The following is a 20763-nucleotide window of genomic DNA, read 5'->3' as shown; positions in this document are numbered from 1 at the left end:
GTGCTGTATGCATGCTGAACTCCGTTTAACCGAGCATACATAACATCAAGTGAGACTTTGTAAAAATGAATTTTTGATTCATAAGGGCTTAAGTAGATCAATTAAATTAATAGGGGCTTATTTAATTATAAAAGTAATTGTCAGATGCTTAAAATAATAAACTAAATTGATAAGAACTTATTTCACTCTAAAAATAATTATCAAGATTTAAAAGAATTAATTAAATCAATAAGAAGTTATTTAACTTTAACGGTAGTCATCAGAGGCTTGTAAGAGCTTTTAACTTAATTTGAGCTTTTTACTTAATTTTTAAATTAAATTATAATATTGATTTATCGATCAACTATAAAATGGTTGATTATTTTATTGATTCAGTTGAATTAGTTTTTTATATTTTTTTAATAAATAAATTATTATTTATGATATTTAGTTTTAATTTTAATTTTAACTTTAACTTTAACTTTTGAACTAATCATATAAAATATTAATATTATAATTATAAATTTATAGTGATTTATAAATAAAAATAAATATAATTAAAAAAATAAAAAGTGTTATAAAATATTAATTTATCAATAACATTTATATATAATAAATTACAATATGTATTTCAATTTTTTAAATTTAATTAAAAGTAAGTTTTCTAAAACTAAAAACTTGATTAACCAATTCGATTCAAATTTTAGTTTTGATATTTTTTTGTCACCCTAATTATTCTACCCAAGATAGTGATATTATGATCAATAATTTTTTTTAAATATTTTATTTAAATTATCAAAATTTTAATTTTGAACCTCTTATACTGTAAAATAGATATTCAATTAATAAGACGTAAATTTCACCTAATGACAACTAATTTTATATTTTACTTAAAAAAATATATTTAAGCAGCTTAGACATAATTTTTATAATCTCTCATTCTGATAGATAAATAAATAAATATAAATAACTTTAATTTTCATATTTATGATTTATAATTATGAAGTAATATATATATAAATCAATAATAATTTTTGAAACAATTTAAGTTTGTCAAATTAAAATATTATCATAAAGGTTTAAAATATTTTTTTATATATTTAAATAAGAATTAGTCTTTTAACAATAAGTGGTTGGACAGTTGCGTGAAGCTAATCCTTAGATGAATTTTACTTATAAGATTAAGAGTTCGAATCTTAGAATTATCATTATTGAAAAGAATTTTACCTAAATATCACTCTTAACTTATATTGCATGCGCGTCTTATCATTTTAAATGAGATATTTTTTGAATTTATTATTTTTATTTATAATGAAATAAAACTCTATGTGAATGTGATTAATTATATCACCTTATTATGATTTAGCAATAATAATTTTCTTTTTTTTACATGAATAACTATGTTCTCTCTCCTTTAATGTCTAACTTTCAATTTTTTTTTCCTAATAAAAATTACATGTTTACTTTAACTACATATATCGCTATAAATTAAAATTAAAATATTTAAAATCCAATTGTATTTTGATCAACTTTAATTCTTATATTATGATTGCTTGAAGACAATAAAGATAATTATAAAAAAAATGGAAAAAAAAATTGTTCATAGCCATATTATTTAAATTAAAATTAAAATATAATTAAAATTAATAGTTGAACTTTAATTAAAATATGATAGATTTAATTATAATTAATTATTAATTTATATTAATCACTTAGAGAAAAAATTGTGGTGAAGAGAATTTATAAAATAATTTTAATTTACAAAAATAAATTTAAATTTATAAAAGTATTTTAATTCGTTCACAATTGTATCCCATGATTATTTTATTTATAATTTTATAAATACTATATAATAACTCTAACTTAAATCTCTTGTTAGGAAGATAACGAAAATAATTTTCAATATATGTCATAATAACAACAAAAATAATTTTCAATATATGTCATAATAATTAATGTATATTATAAATAATATAAATTTATGAGGGTATTTTATTCTATTTATATTTCTACGTATAAATTATAAATAGATAGATATAAATAGATTATAGATGAATAGATAGATAGATTATAGAAGTATAATTTTATTTTTAATTTTTTTTATAGAATTTTATTTTTAAATTTGGGAGACTCTCGACGGTGAAGCCCATGACCTAATGAGGCCCGTTTTAGACCGGAATTCCAAAAATATCCTCAACCGATCAACCAAAATGCAATTGTAACTTCTACATTTGTTGAAAGGACTATTTTACCCTTGTCATAGCCAGCGGCCCAGAAGGGAGACAACGGGCAACGAGCCCGTGACATCTTCAGAATTTCAGTAGGGACCCAACCAAGGCTGCCACTGCTCTGATGAGTGTGGCGTCCATAGCAGGAGGCACACGAATACTGCCTCTCCAGTGCATGTTAGCAATACCCAGTACAACGCTTGTGTCTATACGGGCATCCTCGAACTCGATGATGGGTTTCAATTCTCTGCAGCTCTGGTACAGGAAGCACAAGAAGCTCATAGTTCGAGCTGCTAGGACTGAGTCACGACAACGTGTCTCCTTAGGCTTCAGAGCGCCCCATTTTGAGGTGTTTACGCATTCTTATGTGGAATTGTGGTCAAGGGAATTCGAGACTTTTTTTTTTTAAATCATAATTTGGTAAATTTGAGTGCCATTTGCGATTATGGGGTTAATTGCGTAATGATGTTGTGAATTATGGCTGCCAGAGCCTCTAATTGGGAGAATTGGATACTGGAAATGTTGAATCATATCCTACTTTGCTGGTGAGTTCCCTCCATATTTGCATTATCATAGATTGTTTTGTGGCTTTCTATGTAACTATTTGCATGTTTCTCTTTTACATTGCTTATTGTTCATATTGCTATAGGATATATGAAATGCTGAGTAAATAGAGCAAAAGAAAGGATATTGTAATTTGGAAACTTTTTTGCTTCTTTCTATTTGCAGTTTCCAGTGAAAAACTCACCTGAGCTTATCCCAGTAACTGCTATTAGAAATTAGGACAAGTCTAGTGTAATTCATTGTTTTAAGGGTTTCAAATGTTGTAGTGTTCAAGATTCATAATTTTTTTTGGGGGGTTAGTTATTTTACATGTGAGTGAGTGCGTGCTAATTTTGTTTGTGGATCACTAGTTTAGGCTAGACTCACGGGCATGACATGGAAATATATGAGTTTTCTTAACACTCTTTGATTGCTAATGCTTGTGAATTATCACTTAAAATGGAAGCTCAACAAACATGGTGGCATACTTGTCATGCCATTAAATATGTCAAACACCAAGCGGAGATGGTTTTATGGCATAAGCCATGCATTTAAGAGTGAAACCGGTCAATCATAATAGAAATTGATGAAGCAGAAAGGCTTACTTCTGAAGTTTTGTGTCTATCTCCACATTGATGATGGAAGAGTATCAAAACTTCCTGTGGGTTCCTTCTTTTTCCTACCCTTGAAGGGGAATACACACATTCAAGGTGTTTCAATCCTCCATCTCTAGGAGCTCCATTTGTTAATGTCTTCTATTAACATTATTATTTTCCATTAATCACTACTAAACATTAAGAAGGCTTATAAAACTTTTGAATCTTTTAAGGCTCTATCACCTTCAATATGGGATTAATTTTCCCACATCAATTATCATTTTAGGGAGGCACAAAAAACAAATGATGCACTGCATCACAAACCTAGAAGAGCTTGTGATAGAGTAAAGAGCTTAAATCAAAGAATTAAACAAGAATTAAGAAGAGAGGAAGGCAATTTTCATTAATGAAACAGGAATACAGCACAATCCTATTACAATAACCAGTGTATTTAATCAGGGAATACTCGGAATCCTTTAGTCCCAGCAAAAGCCGAATTACATAAGAGAATACTCAAACATGCCTTCCTAGTTCTCTAGGTCAGTTGTTTATAGATTCTTCAGCCAATGTAACAGCACCCATTCTGTTATCCAGCTCAGCAGCATTCCTCTTTCCAGAATACTCCACTGGCCCATCTGTTACAGCTTCCTTGAATCTCCTTCTGGTATATACTCTAAGCTTCCTAGGCATTAGTTCACACGTGCCTGCTGCCCTACACTCATAAGAGTTCGCAAGTAAATGCTATAGAAAACCAACAATATTTCACATATATTTAGATTATTCTTTCATACTTGAGCATTTTCTAACTTGTAATTACTCATTAGCTAATCTAGGTACAGAGTGAAGCAAAGTACCCTAAAAAGAATGGTATATGATGAGATCTCTTGAAAAGTTGAATTGAAGCTGGTATTTCTTAAGATATTCTTTTTCTTGTCCCACATCAGGAACACATGACAAGGTGTTTTGTCTCCTTACCTATTTAAGCATGTGGTGAGGTGTTAGATTTGATCAGCTAATGATGGTCCTCTTTAGATGAGGCATAGTTATTAAAGGTGCACTAAAGCACTAGAGGGTCCTGGAACTTAGACGTAAGACCCTAGACGCAAGACCCAAGATGCGTGCTTGAGTGAGATAAAGTGTAAAAATAAGATTTTTCTTATCTAGACTGGTCTATTATAAATTCATGATGTAAAATATATGGGGAAAAACCTATCAAATATATGAGTTCCATATATTTATGTTTTGAATCCATAATAGATTGGGTCTAGACAAAAATTTCTTATAAAAATATGGAAAATTTATCCAAAAAAAAATAGATATATATAATTTATATAACAAATTGCATTATAAGAAAATGAAAAATAATAAATATATGCACTTGCTGAATTATTTGTTCATATGGAATAATAAATCATATGATATGCACATTTACTTTTTTTTCCCCCTTTTGTTTTGACATGTAATATTACTTTAGCTTCATGAGTCATGACTAAGAAAAATTATTATTTTTTTTTTCATTTTTGGTGAAATACATATTTATTTTGCAAAATAAATTATTCCAACACTATTTTAATAATTAATTTATTAAAATGCAAAATTTACATGTATGGCGTTTAATTCATTTATTAGATTTTCTTGTCATCTCAATCTTAAATCAATAAAATTTTTCATATTTTTTTCATTTTCTACAAGTAGTCTTCTTCTTCTTCTTTGTTCAATACTAAGAGACCAATAATGGTTACTGTCGAGGCTTACCCTTATTGGCCAACATGAATCTTTTCGATCAATTTCTTCTTCTTCTTCTTCTTCTTCTTCTTCTTCTTCTTCTTCTGCTTCTTCTTCTTTGCAGTCATTGGCTCTCCCAACTTGCTTCATGGCTTTATTAGGGCTAATTGGGTTTGCATGCATAAGGCACATCCACATGTCGCCTGCCTTTTGGTGATCCAGATGCTCTGCTGCTAGCTTCCATCACCTCTTGTCTTAGGCGCGCCTTTCATAACTCTGAAATGAAGTGAGAATTAAATATTTGCAATAATTAATTTAATATTGTTAGTCCAGATTTTTTATATAGTTAATATGTGTATGTATAGTATTGGTTTAGATCAATTAACCATTTTTAGTAGAATGACTAAAACTGAAGTGAATTTGATGGTTAATTGAATTTTTGGTGCAGTTTTATTGGTTTGGGTTTGGCTTTTGGTGTTTCCTTTTCTTTTTCCTGCCTCATTCCCATTAGCATCTTCATCGCTGGATGGTCATTTTATGGAAATGTTGTTTTTTAACAGCCATACATTCACTGTCTTGCATTATAGCTTGTTGAATCATGGTCTTGTAGAATTTTCCCTTCAACTCCGTGGAAACTTTTTGATCACCAAGAACACTTGTGGGGTATCCATTTTCAATGATTTCTTGTGATTATTTTGAGTTTTATTGTTCTTTCCTACAACCTTATGTCTGATTTGTTTAATAGTGACTTTCAAGTATGACACTTCCAATCTTAGCGCATTCATAGAGGAGACAATATCTCAACTCAACTCAATTCAACTCAACTAAGTCTTTATCTCAAAAATTTGGGGTAGGCTATATGGATTTCGCTTTCTCCACTCTAAACGATTTTGGGTTAAATCCTCAGAAATGTGTAATATTTCTAGATCATGTTGTACTACTCTTCTCCAAGTCAATTTAGGTCTATCCCTTCTTTTCTTTCTATCCTCTAACCTAATGTGCTCTACTTGTCTAACTGGAGCCTACGTATGTCTACGCTTCACATGACCAAACCACCTCAATCTCCCTTCTCTTAACTTATCTTCAATTGGCACCACTCCTATCTTTTCTCTAATACTCTCATTATGGACTTTATCTAGTCTAGTATGGCCACTCATCCACCTTAACATTCTTATCTTTTCAACTCTTATCTTAGACGCATACGACTCTTTCAGTGCCCAACACTCACTATCATATAACATAGCCGGTCGTATGGCTGTACGGTAATTGGGAATCTTACGATCACATAAAACTCCCGTGGCATGTCTTCACTTCAACCATCTGGCTTTAATCCTATGACTAACATCCTCCTTACATCCCCCATCTACTTGAAGGACTGAGCCTAGATATTTAAAGTGATTTGGGACAGTACCACTGCATTCAAACTAACTCCTTCCCTATCACCAGTTTGGCCTTCACTGAACTTGCAATGCATATATTCTGTCTTCGTTCTACTTAACTTAAAACCCTTTGACTCTAGAGTATTTCTCCGAAGTTCTAGCTTTCTATTGACTCCTTCTCGTGTCTCATCTATTAGAACAATATCATCCGCAAACATCATGCACAAAAGAATACTCTCTTGTATATGTTTCGTCAATTCATCTAAAACTAATGCAAAAAGGTAAGGGCTTATGGCCGATCCTTAGTGTAATCCAATTGAGATCGGAAAATCTCTTGTGTCCTCTCCCACTGTGTACACAATAGTAGTTGCTCCTTCGTACATATCTTTCAACACTTGTATGTACCTAATAGATACCCTCTTTTGTTCTAATACATTCTATAAGACATCTCTTGGAACACTATCATAAGCCTTCTACAAATCAATAAAAATCATGTGTAGATCTTTTTTCACATTTCTATATTTCTCCATCAAGTTTCTAATGAGAAAGATCACTTCCATACGACCGGGCATGAAACCAAATTGATTGAGAGAGTAGAAGTATCCTGACGTAGTCGATGCTCCACAACTCTATCCCACAACTTCATAGTATGGCTCATGAGTTTAATTCTCCTATAGTTTGAGCAACTCTGTATATCTCCCTTATTTTTAAAAATAGGTACTAAAATATTCCTCCATTCATTAGGCATTTTCTTTGAGTTTAGAATCTTATTAAATAATTTAGTTAACCATGCCACTCCCATATCTCCCAAACACTTCCACACTTCAATAGGTATTTCATCGGGTCCACAGGCTTTACCCACTTTCATTCTCTTAAGTGCTTCCTTTACTTCTAAAGATCTAATCCTTCTAGTATAATTCACATTCTTTTCTATTGTTCTATAGTCTATATTCACGCTATTACCATTTTGACTATTATTAAAAAGATCATTAAAATAATTTCTCCATCTTTCTTTAATGTTCTCATCTTTTACTAACACTTTTCCTTCTTTATCCTTAATGCACCTAACTTGATTGAGATCTTGACATTTTCTTTCTCTCCTCCTTGTTAATCTATAAATATCTTTCTCCCATTTTTTAGTTCCAAGTTTCTCATATAACTTTTTAAAGGCCTGTGCTCTTGCTTGACTAACTGCCTTTTTTGCCTCTTTCTTTGCTATCTTGTACTGTTCATATGCCTCATTATTATTACATTTAGGTAATTTCTTATACCATTCCCTTTTTCTCTTCACTGCCTTTTGTACTTCCTCATTCCACCACCATCTCTCTTTTGAGGGTGGTCTATGTCCTTTAGACTCTCCAAGTACTTTTCTAGCTACTTCTCTAATCCTTGATGCCATTTGTATCCACATATCATTGGCCTCCATATCCAGCTTCCATACTTCGGACTCGAGAAGCTCATTTTTGAACTTCACTTGCTTTACTCCTTTGAACTCTCACCACTTTGTTCGAGTTACATTATTTCTTCTGACCTTACTTGAATTGTTCCTAAACTTGACATCTAAGACCACCAATCGATGTTGACTTGTTAAAGCCTCTCCTAGAATGACCTTGCAATCCTTGCATAGAGCTCTATTTGTCTTCCTGGTTAAGAGGAAGTCGATTTGGTTTCTATGTTGCCCACTTTTGAAAGTCACTAAGTGTGACTCTCTTTTTATAAAGTAGGTATTTGCTAGTATTAGGTTGTATGCCATAGCAAAATCCAAGATGTTTTTTCCCTTCTCATTTCGACTGCCAAAACCAAAACCTCCATGAACATTCTCATAACCTTGTCTATCACTTCCTACATGTCCATTCAAATCTTCACCAATGAAAATATTCTCTTCATTTGGTATGCTTTGCATTAAATCATCCATATCTTCCCAAAACTTTTGTTTACTCTCACTGTCTAGTCCTATTTGTGGGGCATAAGCACTAATTATATTTATTGTTTCTCCTTCTAGTACTAGCTTTACTAGTATAATTCTATCTCCTACTCTTTTCACAGCTATTACTGTGTCTTTCAATGTCCTGTCTATGATTATGCTCACTCCGTTCTTGTTTCTTTCCTTTCCGGTAAATCACAGTTTGTACCCTGAATTACCCACTTCTTTACTTTTCTCTCCTACCTATTTAGTCTCCTGAATGCAAGCAATATTCACCCTTCTCCTTTTCAAGGTATCCACAAGCTCCATTAATTTTCCTGTAAGTGATCTAACATTCCAAGTATCAACCCTGATCCTCCTCCTATCCTGCTCCTTCCTAATTGGTCTCCTTCTATGATATCTTCTATTGTTTTCTATGTCTACCTTGTGTTTTGTTCCACTATCTGTTCTACTATCTATCCTATGAACTAATTTCTTTACCCATACCCGTCCATGATGTGGGAATCTTTGCTCACTTAACACTACACCCGGGCGCTAGCATGGCGCGTCGCTTTCGGTGAACACCCTATACCCTTGCATATGTCTCAATACGCCCCAACGTTTATATCATTTGAATCCATATCATAGGTGTAACGAAATTTTTACGCTAGTTGTCACCTACCGCAACCCTCCTCCTTTATCCGGGCTTGGGACCGGCTAAGCGCAAACTACAGGCGGAGTTATAGAGGAGACAGTATGATTTTTGCAATTTTTATTTTTTTGGATAGGTTTTCTTTAGGGAATTGTTAAATGACATACATACTCATGATTAGATATTTAGATACTATGCTCTTATGTAAGAATGAAATGATTTTTTTTTTTTTTCATTTTCCTATAGTCATTTATTAAACAGCATGCATACACATGATTTGTGTATTATCCTCTTCTGTAAGACCATACATATCTGGAAGAACATGTTACTTAGGACTGACATATTACAACTGGGCCTGGGACTTGCATGACTTCTATGGCAGCCATTTCAGTTCTGGTTAGGCAATTTCTCTATTTGGCTTCTTCCAAACAAGAAATTTCTATATCGTTTCATCACATAAAAAATTCAAGCAATTTTTACTTATGAGGATGTGGAGGTGCAGGTTATGTTTATCTGCAATCACTGTCCGTTTATTAAGCACTTGAAGAGGGATATAGTGAAGCTTTCAAATTTCTACATGGACGTATCTAAATCCATTTCTTTCTCATGGGTTTGCTTCATTATCCTGTGGGGACATGCATAACTTAGCCAATGACTATGGCATTGACATATCTAAATTTTATTCTATCGTGAGCAGGGCTATAATCTTCGGTGCTTGATCTCAAGATGATAGTGTTCTAGTCTAAACTCCATAACTTAGCAAATGACTATGGCATTGACATATCTAAATTTTATTCTATTGTGAGCAGGGCTATAATCTTCAGTGCTTGATCTCAAGATGATAGTGTTCTAGTCTAAACTGTAAACTCTGAATTTTGTTTTGAGATTTACCAGATGTACTTGCAATAGTTGATAACCATTTTGATATTCCTGAAATGTGAATTTTATTCCTAATTTATTTTTCATGTGTTCTATTGTTCTGATTCATCACTTGTTATCTCAGAGGTGTTATGTTAATTACTTGGGATTCTCCAGGAACAGGAGAATGGGGTAATTTATCATGTATTTTTTTTTTCTCTTTTAGAGGAAATGTTTTGTTTGTATACATATGTACCATATTCTTTGAAAATATAATATTCATGTGAATGTAATTTTTTACAAATTTGTGCTATCTGCATCATATTTTCCAAACAAAAAAAAGATTAACAGAGGAGAAAAAAGTGTTCTTTTGGCTATGTAAATAATTCAATTAAGAAAATGGAAAGTGTAACCTTTTCTCCATTCTTTTAGTTTTTTTGTTGCATGATGTTGTGTTGTAATGATACCATGTACTTTCTGCAGAGCCACATTAATAGATGAAATTATCTGTAAGAGAGAAATTGATGTGAGATTTTTGCAGTTATACTTTTAGAGTACTTACAAAATCAACTAGAATAAATAAAAAAAAAAAAAATTAAGAGCACTTTATGTATTCATTATTACCGAGTGCCAAAGCCTCATTAGGCCGAAGGTAAAGCCAATAGTGGATTGCATGGTATGTTTCAGAAGATGCCATTAATGTGAAAATTGCTTTTCAATTTCCTTTCCATGAATACTCTTACAATTCTGAACAAATTGAAAATATATTTTTAACTGAGTCCTCCATCGATATAAATGTTGAACAAGGTAACACACACAAGAAAACATGAGGAGATTACATAGCTTTTTTCCCCTGTGCTACACTAGAAAATGCCAAATAATTTTACAGTATTAATAGTTTATGTGGATAAGAGGTTAAGGAGTTGGTATTAGTACTTGTGTCATGAAGAATGATGTCAAATGTAAAAATTGTACATGTACATACACGTGGTCATATGTGCCAGTGTTGCTTTCAGAGGGTGCTTTAACTAGGGTTTGAGCAATCAAATTGATGAGGTATGGATACTGCAGTTTTTTAAGTCGCGCGTAACTTTTGGTGATTTATCAATGGGGCCCTAAATTGTGCTTGCCCTCAACTTGATTCTCTTGATCAGGTTGGTTTGTTTTAGTTCTGGGGTTTGAGTATTTGAGGGTTCCATAAATTGTATGTTATTTAACTTTCTCATTTTATTGAACCTCTGAAATAGCATCTCCATATTCTTGATTTTGAACTCTTTCACAGTAAAAGGTTAATTTGATCAATACTGTCATTTTGTGTAAATCACGTTGTGCACAGCATATAGCATTCCTATTTCCGTGCACTGTTGCTTGTTGACGGACAAAATTCTATTTTGTTTTCTCTAACTCTTTGGAAATTGTTTTGATGCAATATGAATTTCTTCAACTACATTTGAATCAGGTGAATAATATTGTTTAATCAGTTCTTCGTGGAAGTTTGGTTTCTTTAAACTATTATTACGGGGATGGAGATTAGTGTGCAAACTGGATATCAAATTATGAAGTGGGGTTGCCTAGTAGAACTCTTGTTTTGACTCATCCTTCTTTGGGTATTATGGCTCTTCTATTTGATATTGGTGGGGTGGCTTTGCCTCTGATGTGTCAATAAATATTATTTTCTTGGGGATTTAAGCTTCTGAATGTGGAAAAAAAAGTTTCATAAACTATTATAGCATTGGCATGCCAAACAAAAGGAGAAAAAAAAAAGAAGGGAAAAGAAAGCTGCTTATCAAGACTCTATTATGATGGAACAAAGGTTGAAAGTCAGATGCCAACTTTTTTACGCTTTTAGACGTCAAAAATATATTTTGATTGAAAGAATAATTTATGACCCAAATATGCTGTAGCGTAATAAAGGAATAGGGCCACTATATCTCTAATAGTAGCAAGCCCTTTTTCTAAGTAATTAATTATGAAATAACTGCATTATGAAAGCCGTGATTTGAACATCAGAAACAGGAAAAAGGGTAGTGCCAACTGCCAACCATGTTTGTTGAGCTTTTCCTTGAATATTACTAGAATTTAGGAGGATATATAGATATTATTAACTTCATGTTACGCTTAATTGTTGAGGTTCAAATTTCTTGAGTGAGAAGTTCCATAAAACTGATATCTTGTATTGATGGTTGCTTGTGTTCTTGGCCATTAGAGGTTGATAGGATTCCTAAAACTATCTGTGGGCCTGAGATGGTTTGATATCATGTGACCAGAAGCAAGGTATCCTTTCAAGAACATGGAGCATGAGATTTCTTTATGTTTACTAAGATTGATGTTGGGTGTTCTTGTAGGGAATGATGGTCCTTCTGCATCTCCATAATTTCATGATTTATTTTGGCTTATCCCAAAAAAATATTGGTGTCACTACAATGGCTTTTCATTGGCCCAGCTCCCTATGGACAAACAATAGGCTCAAAAGCTAAACGTCTTTTTCTCCTGGTCCCCAGTTTGACAACTGCGTTTGATAACAGGCCCTGTTCATTGATATGTTTGTACTGTAGCACTTTTAATTATTGTTGACTTTCTGTATCCAGCACTATTGATGGAAGCAGCTTGCTGGATTGCTAAAATGACAGTTGTTAGACATTTTAGTTTCTTAGAAACAAGCTTATGCACTATCTTGATATAGTTAGGAATGAGATACAACGATGCTAGAGGATTATGGTAGAGGAGCCTATTTATGTAGGAGTAAGGCCTATCTTATGAATTTTAGTCGATAATAGTTATTTTGACAGGCGGGTTTGCTTAGGTTTATATATGTATCATGTAGAATACAGGCTAGCAGGTAGATGGCATTTTGGTCTCATTTTTTGTGGGGCATATGCAAATCTTAGCAGTTGCGAATGTTCTGAACTGTAGGAAAGGGGATAAAGAATTTATGCGAGTATACAGTACCTTGTCTTACATTTTGAACTTCTTATAAGGATGCAGCACATTTTCATTTTCCATTATTTTTAAACTATAGGATTTAACTTTGGCAGAACTGGCATGTGAGAATATATGCATGCTGCACCTTTTCTCTGCTTTGAATGCAAATCACAGTTAGATCCTTGGAGCGCATCCCCAAGCTAGATGAACCAAACTTGAATTAGTGTAGAAAAAACAGAATCTTAAGTCCTACTACTACTACTACTACTACTACTACTACGACGACGACGTATATCAATCTATGCAAATTATTTTGTTGCTTGAAAAATAATCAATGAACTGATGTGCAATATTTTGTGGAATTTTAGATTCAAGAAGGTGATCTAATTAGGGGTTCAGATGATCTGGAGAAACTAGAAGAGTGAACTGCTGCTTTTGGATTGGTGGATCCTGCTTTGCTGTTGCAATGCTGTTTTTCGTAATCCTCATTTTGGTGTCTGATCTCCTTCAGCATTGCTGTTACATCTTTCATTGTGGGTCGTTCCCCTGGGGAAGGGTTCACACAGAGTAGCGCCACCCCAAGCACCTGAAGCATTTCTTGAAGCTGAGTGCCTGATCGAAGAAGTAGCTGCTGGTCTAGAATTGTTGTGAATTCTCTTTTTCTTTCCCGGAGTTCTTTGTTGACCCAAGCTAAAATGTGGGCACCTTCAGGAATCCTGTTGTCAGTTGGTTCTTTCCCTGTTAACACTTCCAGAAGAACTACACCATAGCTGAACACATCACTCTTCTCTGTGATTCTGAAACTGTATCCATATTCTGCAATTTGCAAATGAAGTTAGCTCTCTACATCACATTATTATAAGTATGTTGTGTTTTGGGATTTGACAATTTTGAAAATTTTGAACTTAAAATTTGTGAAAGTTGTGTTCAGTTGTATTTTGAAAGTACTGAAGTGCTTGTACTTACCCGGAGCAATGTATCCATAAGAACCGGCAATGGTGTTAGAAGCTATAGAACACTCTGCAGCATCAACAAGCTTCGCAAGTCCAAAATCTGCTAGAAAAGCTTCAAACTGTGGCCCTACCAAGATATTATTTGCCTTGATATCACGATGTACAATTGGAGGAGTACAATCATGGTGAAGATAAGCCAGACCATGAGCTGCCCCTAGTATGATCTTGTATCTTGCATCCCAATCCAAGAACAGCTTCTTCTCGTGGAGTAATCCAGCCAAACTTCCATTGCTGATATAGTCAAACAAAAGCAATCTGGTTTTTCCATTGTTACAACATCCTAGGAGCCTTACTATATTTTTATGTCTTATTGATCCAAGAGTTCTAACTTCAGCAGAAAACCAGTCCCTCTCTGGAAATTCACCATTCTTCACTGGCCAGAGCTTTTTGACTGCAATAACCTGTTTCAATGGAGTCTCAACACGATAAACAATCCCTGAACAGCCTTTTCCAATGACGTTTGAATCTGAGAGTCTGGTTACTATATCGTTGACAGAGAAGTTAAGCTTTTGAAATGGGGTGAAATCCCATTCCAATATATTTTCTTCATTATTCCTTGCAAATGCAGCTCGGCGAATTCTGGTAAAGAGAAGCAGTCCCACGAGCACAACCAACAACGTTACTGTTAAACTGAGAAGAGTACACATGACTAGATGTCGGGTGTTCTTGACATGGCGATTTCCACTTAAGGGGCACTTGTTTCTGTTAATGCAGAGCTCTGGATTTCCGGCATATGCAATGGCAGGGATATCATGGAAGAACTTAGTATCAGGAAGGAAACCTGAAAATTTGTTGTATGAGACATCCAGAGAGACGAGATTGTCAAGACTACCAAGTACTGTGAGTGTTCCTGTGAGCTTGTTGTGAGAGAGATCTAAGTTGGCAAGTTTTGAGAGGTTTGCAAAGCTGTCTGGAATCGGACCCGTTAGATAGTTCCTACTCAAATTCAAGAGGATGTCTAGCCCCTGCAAGTGACCAATCTGTCCTGGGATTGAACCAGATAGTCTGTTCCTGCTCATATCTAGCAACTGCAGATCCCGACAGAGGCCAAGTGACTTGGGAATCAAACCAGTGATGTAGTTTTCACTGATTACCAGTTTGTTTAAAGATGTAAGCTTGCCCAAGTTTTCAGGGATGGTGCCTGATATACTGTTCATTGAAAGGTCTAAAACATTTAGATTAACAAGGAATTCAAGAGTTCTCGGAATGATTCCTTGAAGCCTATTTCCATGCAAGTCAACCATTTCTAGCTGAGTGCAATTTCCAATTTCAAGAGGAATTTCTCCAATAAAATGATTATCAGATAATTCGAGGAAGCTCAAGTTATGTAAGAACCCTATTTCTGGTGGAATTTGACCAGTAAAGTTGTTTGATCCCAGTCGCAAACGGATCAAACCAATGCAGTTGCCAATATCAGATGGAATTTCACCTGAAAGTCCATTTGATAACAGCAGCAATTGGGTTAAGTTGTTGAGATGAAAGAGAGAATGTGGAACTGACCCATTGAGGATGTTGTGAGAAAGATCTAGTGCTTGAAGTTTCTCACAGTTGGCTAGCTCAGAGGGTATGCTTCCATGGAGCTGGTTCTGCCAGGCATAGAACAACGAAAGCTCCTTTAGTTGACCAATGGCAGCTGGAATCTCACCAGAGAATTTGTTATTATCCAGTTCAAGCTGCTTCAGAGCAGAAAAATTCCCAACAAAAGCTGGGATTTCTCCCGAAATATAATTATAAGACAAAAGAAGCTCCTCCAATGCTACTATCGTGACCAGAGACACAGGAACCCCACCGGTTAGAGAATTCATCGAGAGATCAATGATTTTCAAAACTGAGCAGTTTCCCAGAGCTGCTGGAATGCTCCCAGTTAGATTGTTCTGCCACAACAACAGCCTCTTGAGATTTTGTAATGAAGCCAGTTCATCGGGAATGTTGTCTGAGAGTTGGTTTTCATAAAGGAAGAGATCTTCTAAGGCTGAGCAATTACCAATTTCTGGTGGGATGTTACCAGTGAGATTAGCTGTATAAACTGATAGAGTCTTGAGATACTTCATTTGCCCTATGCTACTCGGAATCTGTCCTGAAATCCCCGTGTCTGCAAGACCCAAATAGAGTAGCACTTTGCAGTTTGATATCTGCATTGGTATTTCACCATGAATTCCTGGGTTCCCACCAGCGCGAAAAATCTCCAGGGCTAACAACTGGCCTATTTCTGCAGGAAGCTTTCCAGAGAGCTGGTTATCAAACAGTTCAAGCTGTCTAAGCGCTGAACAGTTTCCTATTTCCCCTGGAATCTCACCATGAAGCAAATTCGAATCCAATGAAAGTGACTGCAATTGAGACAGTTTTCCAATTTCTACTGGGATTTTTCCTGATAAAGCATTGAAACTGAGGTCCAATGTGATCAGTGAGGACAGGTTTCCTATGGAAGGTGGAATTTCTCCTGTTAGGTTTCCGTGGGAAAGGACAAGAGTAACGAGATGGTTAAAGGAGAGGAGCTGGGTAGGGAAGCCGGTGGGAAGTTTGATGGAGGTGATTGTTATGTCTGTGACAAACCCATTCCTAGAACATTTGACATACTTCCATTTGCATGGATTTTGGTGGCTTGGATCCCATGAAGAGAAAAAAGTATATGAAGAAGAAGAATTGAAGGTTGAAAGCCATGAAAGTAGAGAATGACCTTCTTGGTTCAGTGCAGAGATGGCCGGAAAAAGAGATATGTTGAGAAACAAGAGAAAAATAGTGATTGCATTGCTTGACATCATGAGGTTGGTACTGTCTGCTACTGTGCTATCTCATTTAATTATAGCACATCCAGCCTCCCAAATTTCTATTAGTTTTCTTTTTATGAGATTCAGATACTGAAATACCCTTGGTTTAATCCATATTTACTGACAGAATACTTTCTGTAAACATGAAATCCTTCCCCTTTTCTCGTGCATACCATGACTTTTTTTTTTTTAACGGGTAATTGGGGATGTGAAAAGTTATCTTCCTCTAATTTATCCCAAAATTCTATTCTATTACCTCCTGTTCTGTATACGAGTTTTACAGAGTGCAGTTTCTTGAGTGAAGTACTTATGCCATAGTATTATACAAAAATGTTAAATTTGGTTCTATGGTGCTGGATTTGGATAAGATGCTAAACTAAAATATTATGAAAACATTCCAAACAGAAGAGTATCATTTCTGAAAATGATGTTATTGTATCATGTAATCGTGTTTGGAATTTTTCGCTGGAAAGCAATTGCAAAAATATCGTGTAACTTGAACAAGACATTTCTGTGTAGATAAGACTATGTGGAAGTGGTAAATTATTTATCTTATACTCACCAATATTGTCATAATAGGCACACAGATGTAAAACAAATAGTCACACAATTACAGTATGGAGAGAAGAAAAAAAAAAGGACATAAGATTTATAGCACTCTGAATTTTTAAATAATTATTATATGTGTAAATTATAATATTTTAATGTATTAAATATTATGGTAATTAATTTGAATTTTCTGAATTTTCAACATCGAATTTTTATTTTTCGAGATAATTAATTTATTAATTTTTAAAAATTAATTTAAAGACCACGTGACAAGCTTAAAAATATATTTAGACTCCATAAATTTTTTTGAGTTTTTTATAATTTTTTTGAAATTTTCGGGTCTCGTTTTGAGTCCAAGAGCAGAGTAAAAATTGATTTTCAGGTACGTTGAATCGAACTAACAGAGTTGAATCGGACTAGTGAAATCGGATCGGTCTTCTTTTTCTTTTTCCCTCCCCCTTCACGCAACCCGACCACCTTCCTTCTCTCTTCATTTTTCTCTCTCTCATCTCTCCCCCACTGCCGGCCGACCATCCCCCTCCCTCCCTCCCTCACATGCCGATGCACCCCTGGCCATCCTTTCCACTGCTGGTCGCCCCTCCAGCTGGCCTGAAAAAGCTCAATACACCCTTCCTTTTTGCCGCATGCCTCTTCACCTACCTAGACCAAACCGGCCGATACGGCCACTAATTGGACCAGGTCCAATCCCCTTTGCATTCTACTCTCCGAGAGCTTTCCATAGACACCTATAACACTAATTTTCGTTGAGTGATTTTTGCGAATCAAGCATGTAAAGTTTTAGCTCATTTCATTTTTTAGGCTAGATTTCTCACAAACCATAAACTCTACGGAGATTCCAAGACCACCAGCACGCTCCACTCGGTAAGAGCTTCGCAATGACATAAATTTTAAATTTTTCTGACACCGAAACTCCAGTGGATCCCATGAGATTTACATTGTTTTTTTGAGCCTTTAATGAGTTTGTTTAATTAAATAAAAATTATATTCTAACTCCTGGTATTGTGGACTTTGCATAGGTGTTCTTGTTTTGTGAAATTTTCACCAGTGATTGGCATGGCATTTTCAAGCCGGACAAGGGACCTGCCGAACCCACTTCAGAATTGAGTCAATATTACAGTGCTTCCTACTATTTTTAGGCACTCTGGATGTGTTTCAAGTGTCAAAATTAGCGTAGGTAATCCCGAACTCTAAATTGCCCTATTTACTTAATCTCGGGTTTAGGATAAAAATTTATAAAATATTCGTAGGCAGCTAAAAAATTATAATTCCTTTTGTAATAGTTTAATAGCATCGTTAAGGACTGCAGAGCATGTTTATAGAATTTTTAAAGTTGATTTGGATAATTCTTGAAAAATATTAGTTTTAAGCCTTATAGTTGAATTGTGTAGTTACTTGAGAATTATCTGGATTGGTGGGCCCAGGAAGGGCTATATGATGTAGTTGGAATGTGGGTAGGAGGACTTTGGTTTTAGATGTCACACCTTACCCCTCTGTAAGGCATAACATGATCCCGTAGAATATCTAATGAACTACCGAACTTCACCTACCGATAACTTATTAGGTACCCTACAAGGGATTTTAAAACAATTTTCTTATTTTTGATAAGTGGTGAGTATTTTCTAGTAAGTACTTAAAACATTTAGTTAAAATTAAAACTAGTTAATATTTTTGGTCCATTTTAGTTTTTCGCAAATTCTATAAAAATTTTGATAGAGTTTCCTCTGTATTTTGAGAAAATCGTTCTTCAAATACCTGTAAAAAGCACTTCTAAAAATTTTTCTCAACCACTACTTCAATTTCATACTCAATCCCAATCAATTTCTCAACACATTTTATCAACTTTCAAATTTCAAATCCACTATCCAATGATCATCAAAATATTAGCAATCCATTTCATTCAAATTAAATAAAATAGTTGTACTCATATTTCATTAGAGACAAAATAATTTATATACATTCTTACAAACTTTATATCAAAAGAAATACAACTAAATTTTATTACAAATTTCATATAAATTTTTGTACGAGCTGCTCAAAACCCATTTACATGTCCATACATTTATGTGCAATATATACATCAAAAGAAATATTTACAGTTAGGGTATAAATTATACCCGAAGACTTCATGCTGATGACTCCTCACACCTCAGCAGCTCAATCTGCTGCTCCTCTAGTCTCTGTATCTGCGACAGCAATAGAAGCTATCGCTGAGTACTAGGACTCAGTGGTACACAACATACTAAAATAATCTTTATGCAAAATATAAATCACACTTATTCAAAAATTTGATTAAACATGAGCATTAAACACAAAACATGAATTATGAGGTTTTAATGCAAACCAAGTTCATTTCGAAGTATCAAAACACGTTTCATAAATCCCACAGTTAGATCATGCCATTCGAAACAAATAGAATCTCAATAGCCAGAGGTTAAAGAGAAATCACATCACAAGGCTAGCTAGCTCAAATATATGGATATCCATTCACATCCTCTTCTACTGGCACACCTCAACACTTCTCCAGAGAAGGAATCAAAATTCGAAACTAATTACCCCCACTAGTCGTGCTAGTGAGATGTTCAAATATATGGTCATGACACTGTGGTTTCAAAACTTATCCTAATAATTTGCTAAACATTGTCATTTCAATATACATAATAACTTTCAACAATTTAAATCAAAACATCATAAGAATGCCATAATCCAATATTTCACATTATTCAAAACAGTATGCAAAAGATGATTACAAAAAGTATACGTTGTGCACAAACCTCAAACGAGTCGCCTGTTGGCCTTGACTCGACTCCTCGAGTTCTGTCCCGGTATTCCTTTCCACTGAAACACACAATTTCACAGTGTTTCAGTACCATAACTTAGCATAAATCCAAAAATAAATTTAACTTCACTTATACCTAGCTCTAACGTGCTAATTCGAAGTTCTTGAAATTTTTGTGTTTCGGGTTACTATTCACTATACTATTCAAGTCAAATTGTTGACTTTTTAAGGCTTAATAGGTATGGGAACTCCAACTTCACCCACATACCACATTTTGGCCATTAAACTTGTTGGTTTTAGTCATTTTCTCAAAACTTAGGTCTTTTAGGCAAAATTATCAAATTTTCAGTTTTGGTATCCCTACTTGTACTGTTTCATTGGTCAGTTTACTGTTGGAATTTGGCAAAACTTTCTTCATAGAAAATGTTCCTTATTGTCTTAAGTTTATTCTCCTTTTTGAATCACTCCAATTGGAGTTTTGTAGCTCAAGTTATGCCCAAATTACGGTTACTGTTCATGCTGCAGAGTTTTGTTCTGGCAGATTATTGATCCCAACTTCGTTCAGAAATTTGATTAAGTTAAGTCCATAATTTGGTCTGACTTTCTTCATATGAAATGTTCTACTATACCTTAGGTTTCCATCGGTTCAAGAATCACCTAAATCGGAGTTTTCTAGAGAGAGTTATAGCCATTGAAACTTTACTGCTCATATGCAATTCTGCAGTTTTGCAGATTCAATAACTCAACTTTGCTCAATAATTTGATTGGGTAAATGGCATAATTTGGGTTTATATTCTTCATGAAAGTTTTAGTTCCATATCTCAACTAACTACTGGTAAAATTTCAGGTCA

The 20763-nt window shown here is 34.2% G+C and overlaps 1 protein-coding gene and 1 long non-coding RNA gene across 2 annotated transcripts; one reads left to right on the top strand and one right to left on the bottom strand.

The window, feature by feature from the left end:
- Positions 1-2762: 2762 nt before the first annotated feature.
- LOC110635992 (uncharacterized) lies at positions 2763-13705 on the top strand. The gene is made up of 2 exons (XR_002491266.2): positions 2763-5357; positions 13154-13705. It is a non-coding gene; the product is annotated as an uncharacterized LOC110635992 (long non-coding RNA).
- Positions 13078-16861, bottom strand: LOC110635985 (LRR receptor-like serine/threonine-protein kinase RGI2). Its single transcript, XM_021785489.2, has 2 exons — positions 13752-16861; positions 13078-13601 (listed from the first exon to the last, which is right to left on the bottom strand). The coding sequence occupies exons 1-2, from the start codon at positions 16558-16560 to the stop codon at positions 13156-13158; spliced, it is 3255 nt and encodes a 1084-aa protein (XP_021641181.1). The 5' UTR covers positions 16561-16861; the 3' UTR covers positions 13078-13155.
- Between the last annotated feature and the right edge of the window lie 3902 nt (positions 16862-20763).

Source organism: Hevea brasiliensis, chromosome 16 (assembly GCF_030052815.1).
Source record: "Hevea brasiliensis isolate MT/VB/25A 57/8 chromosome 16, ASM3005281v1, whole genome shotgun sequence".
Taxonomy (NCBI): Eukaryota; Viridiplantae; Streptophyta; class Magnoliopsida; order Malpighiales; family Euphorbiaceae; genus Hevea; species Hevea brasiliensis.
Note: the sequence above shows the minus strand (reverse complement) of the source record. Positions and strands in the feature narration are given on the sequence as shown.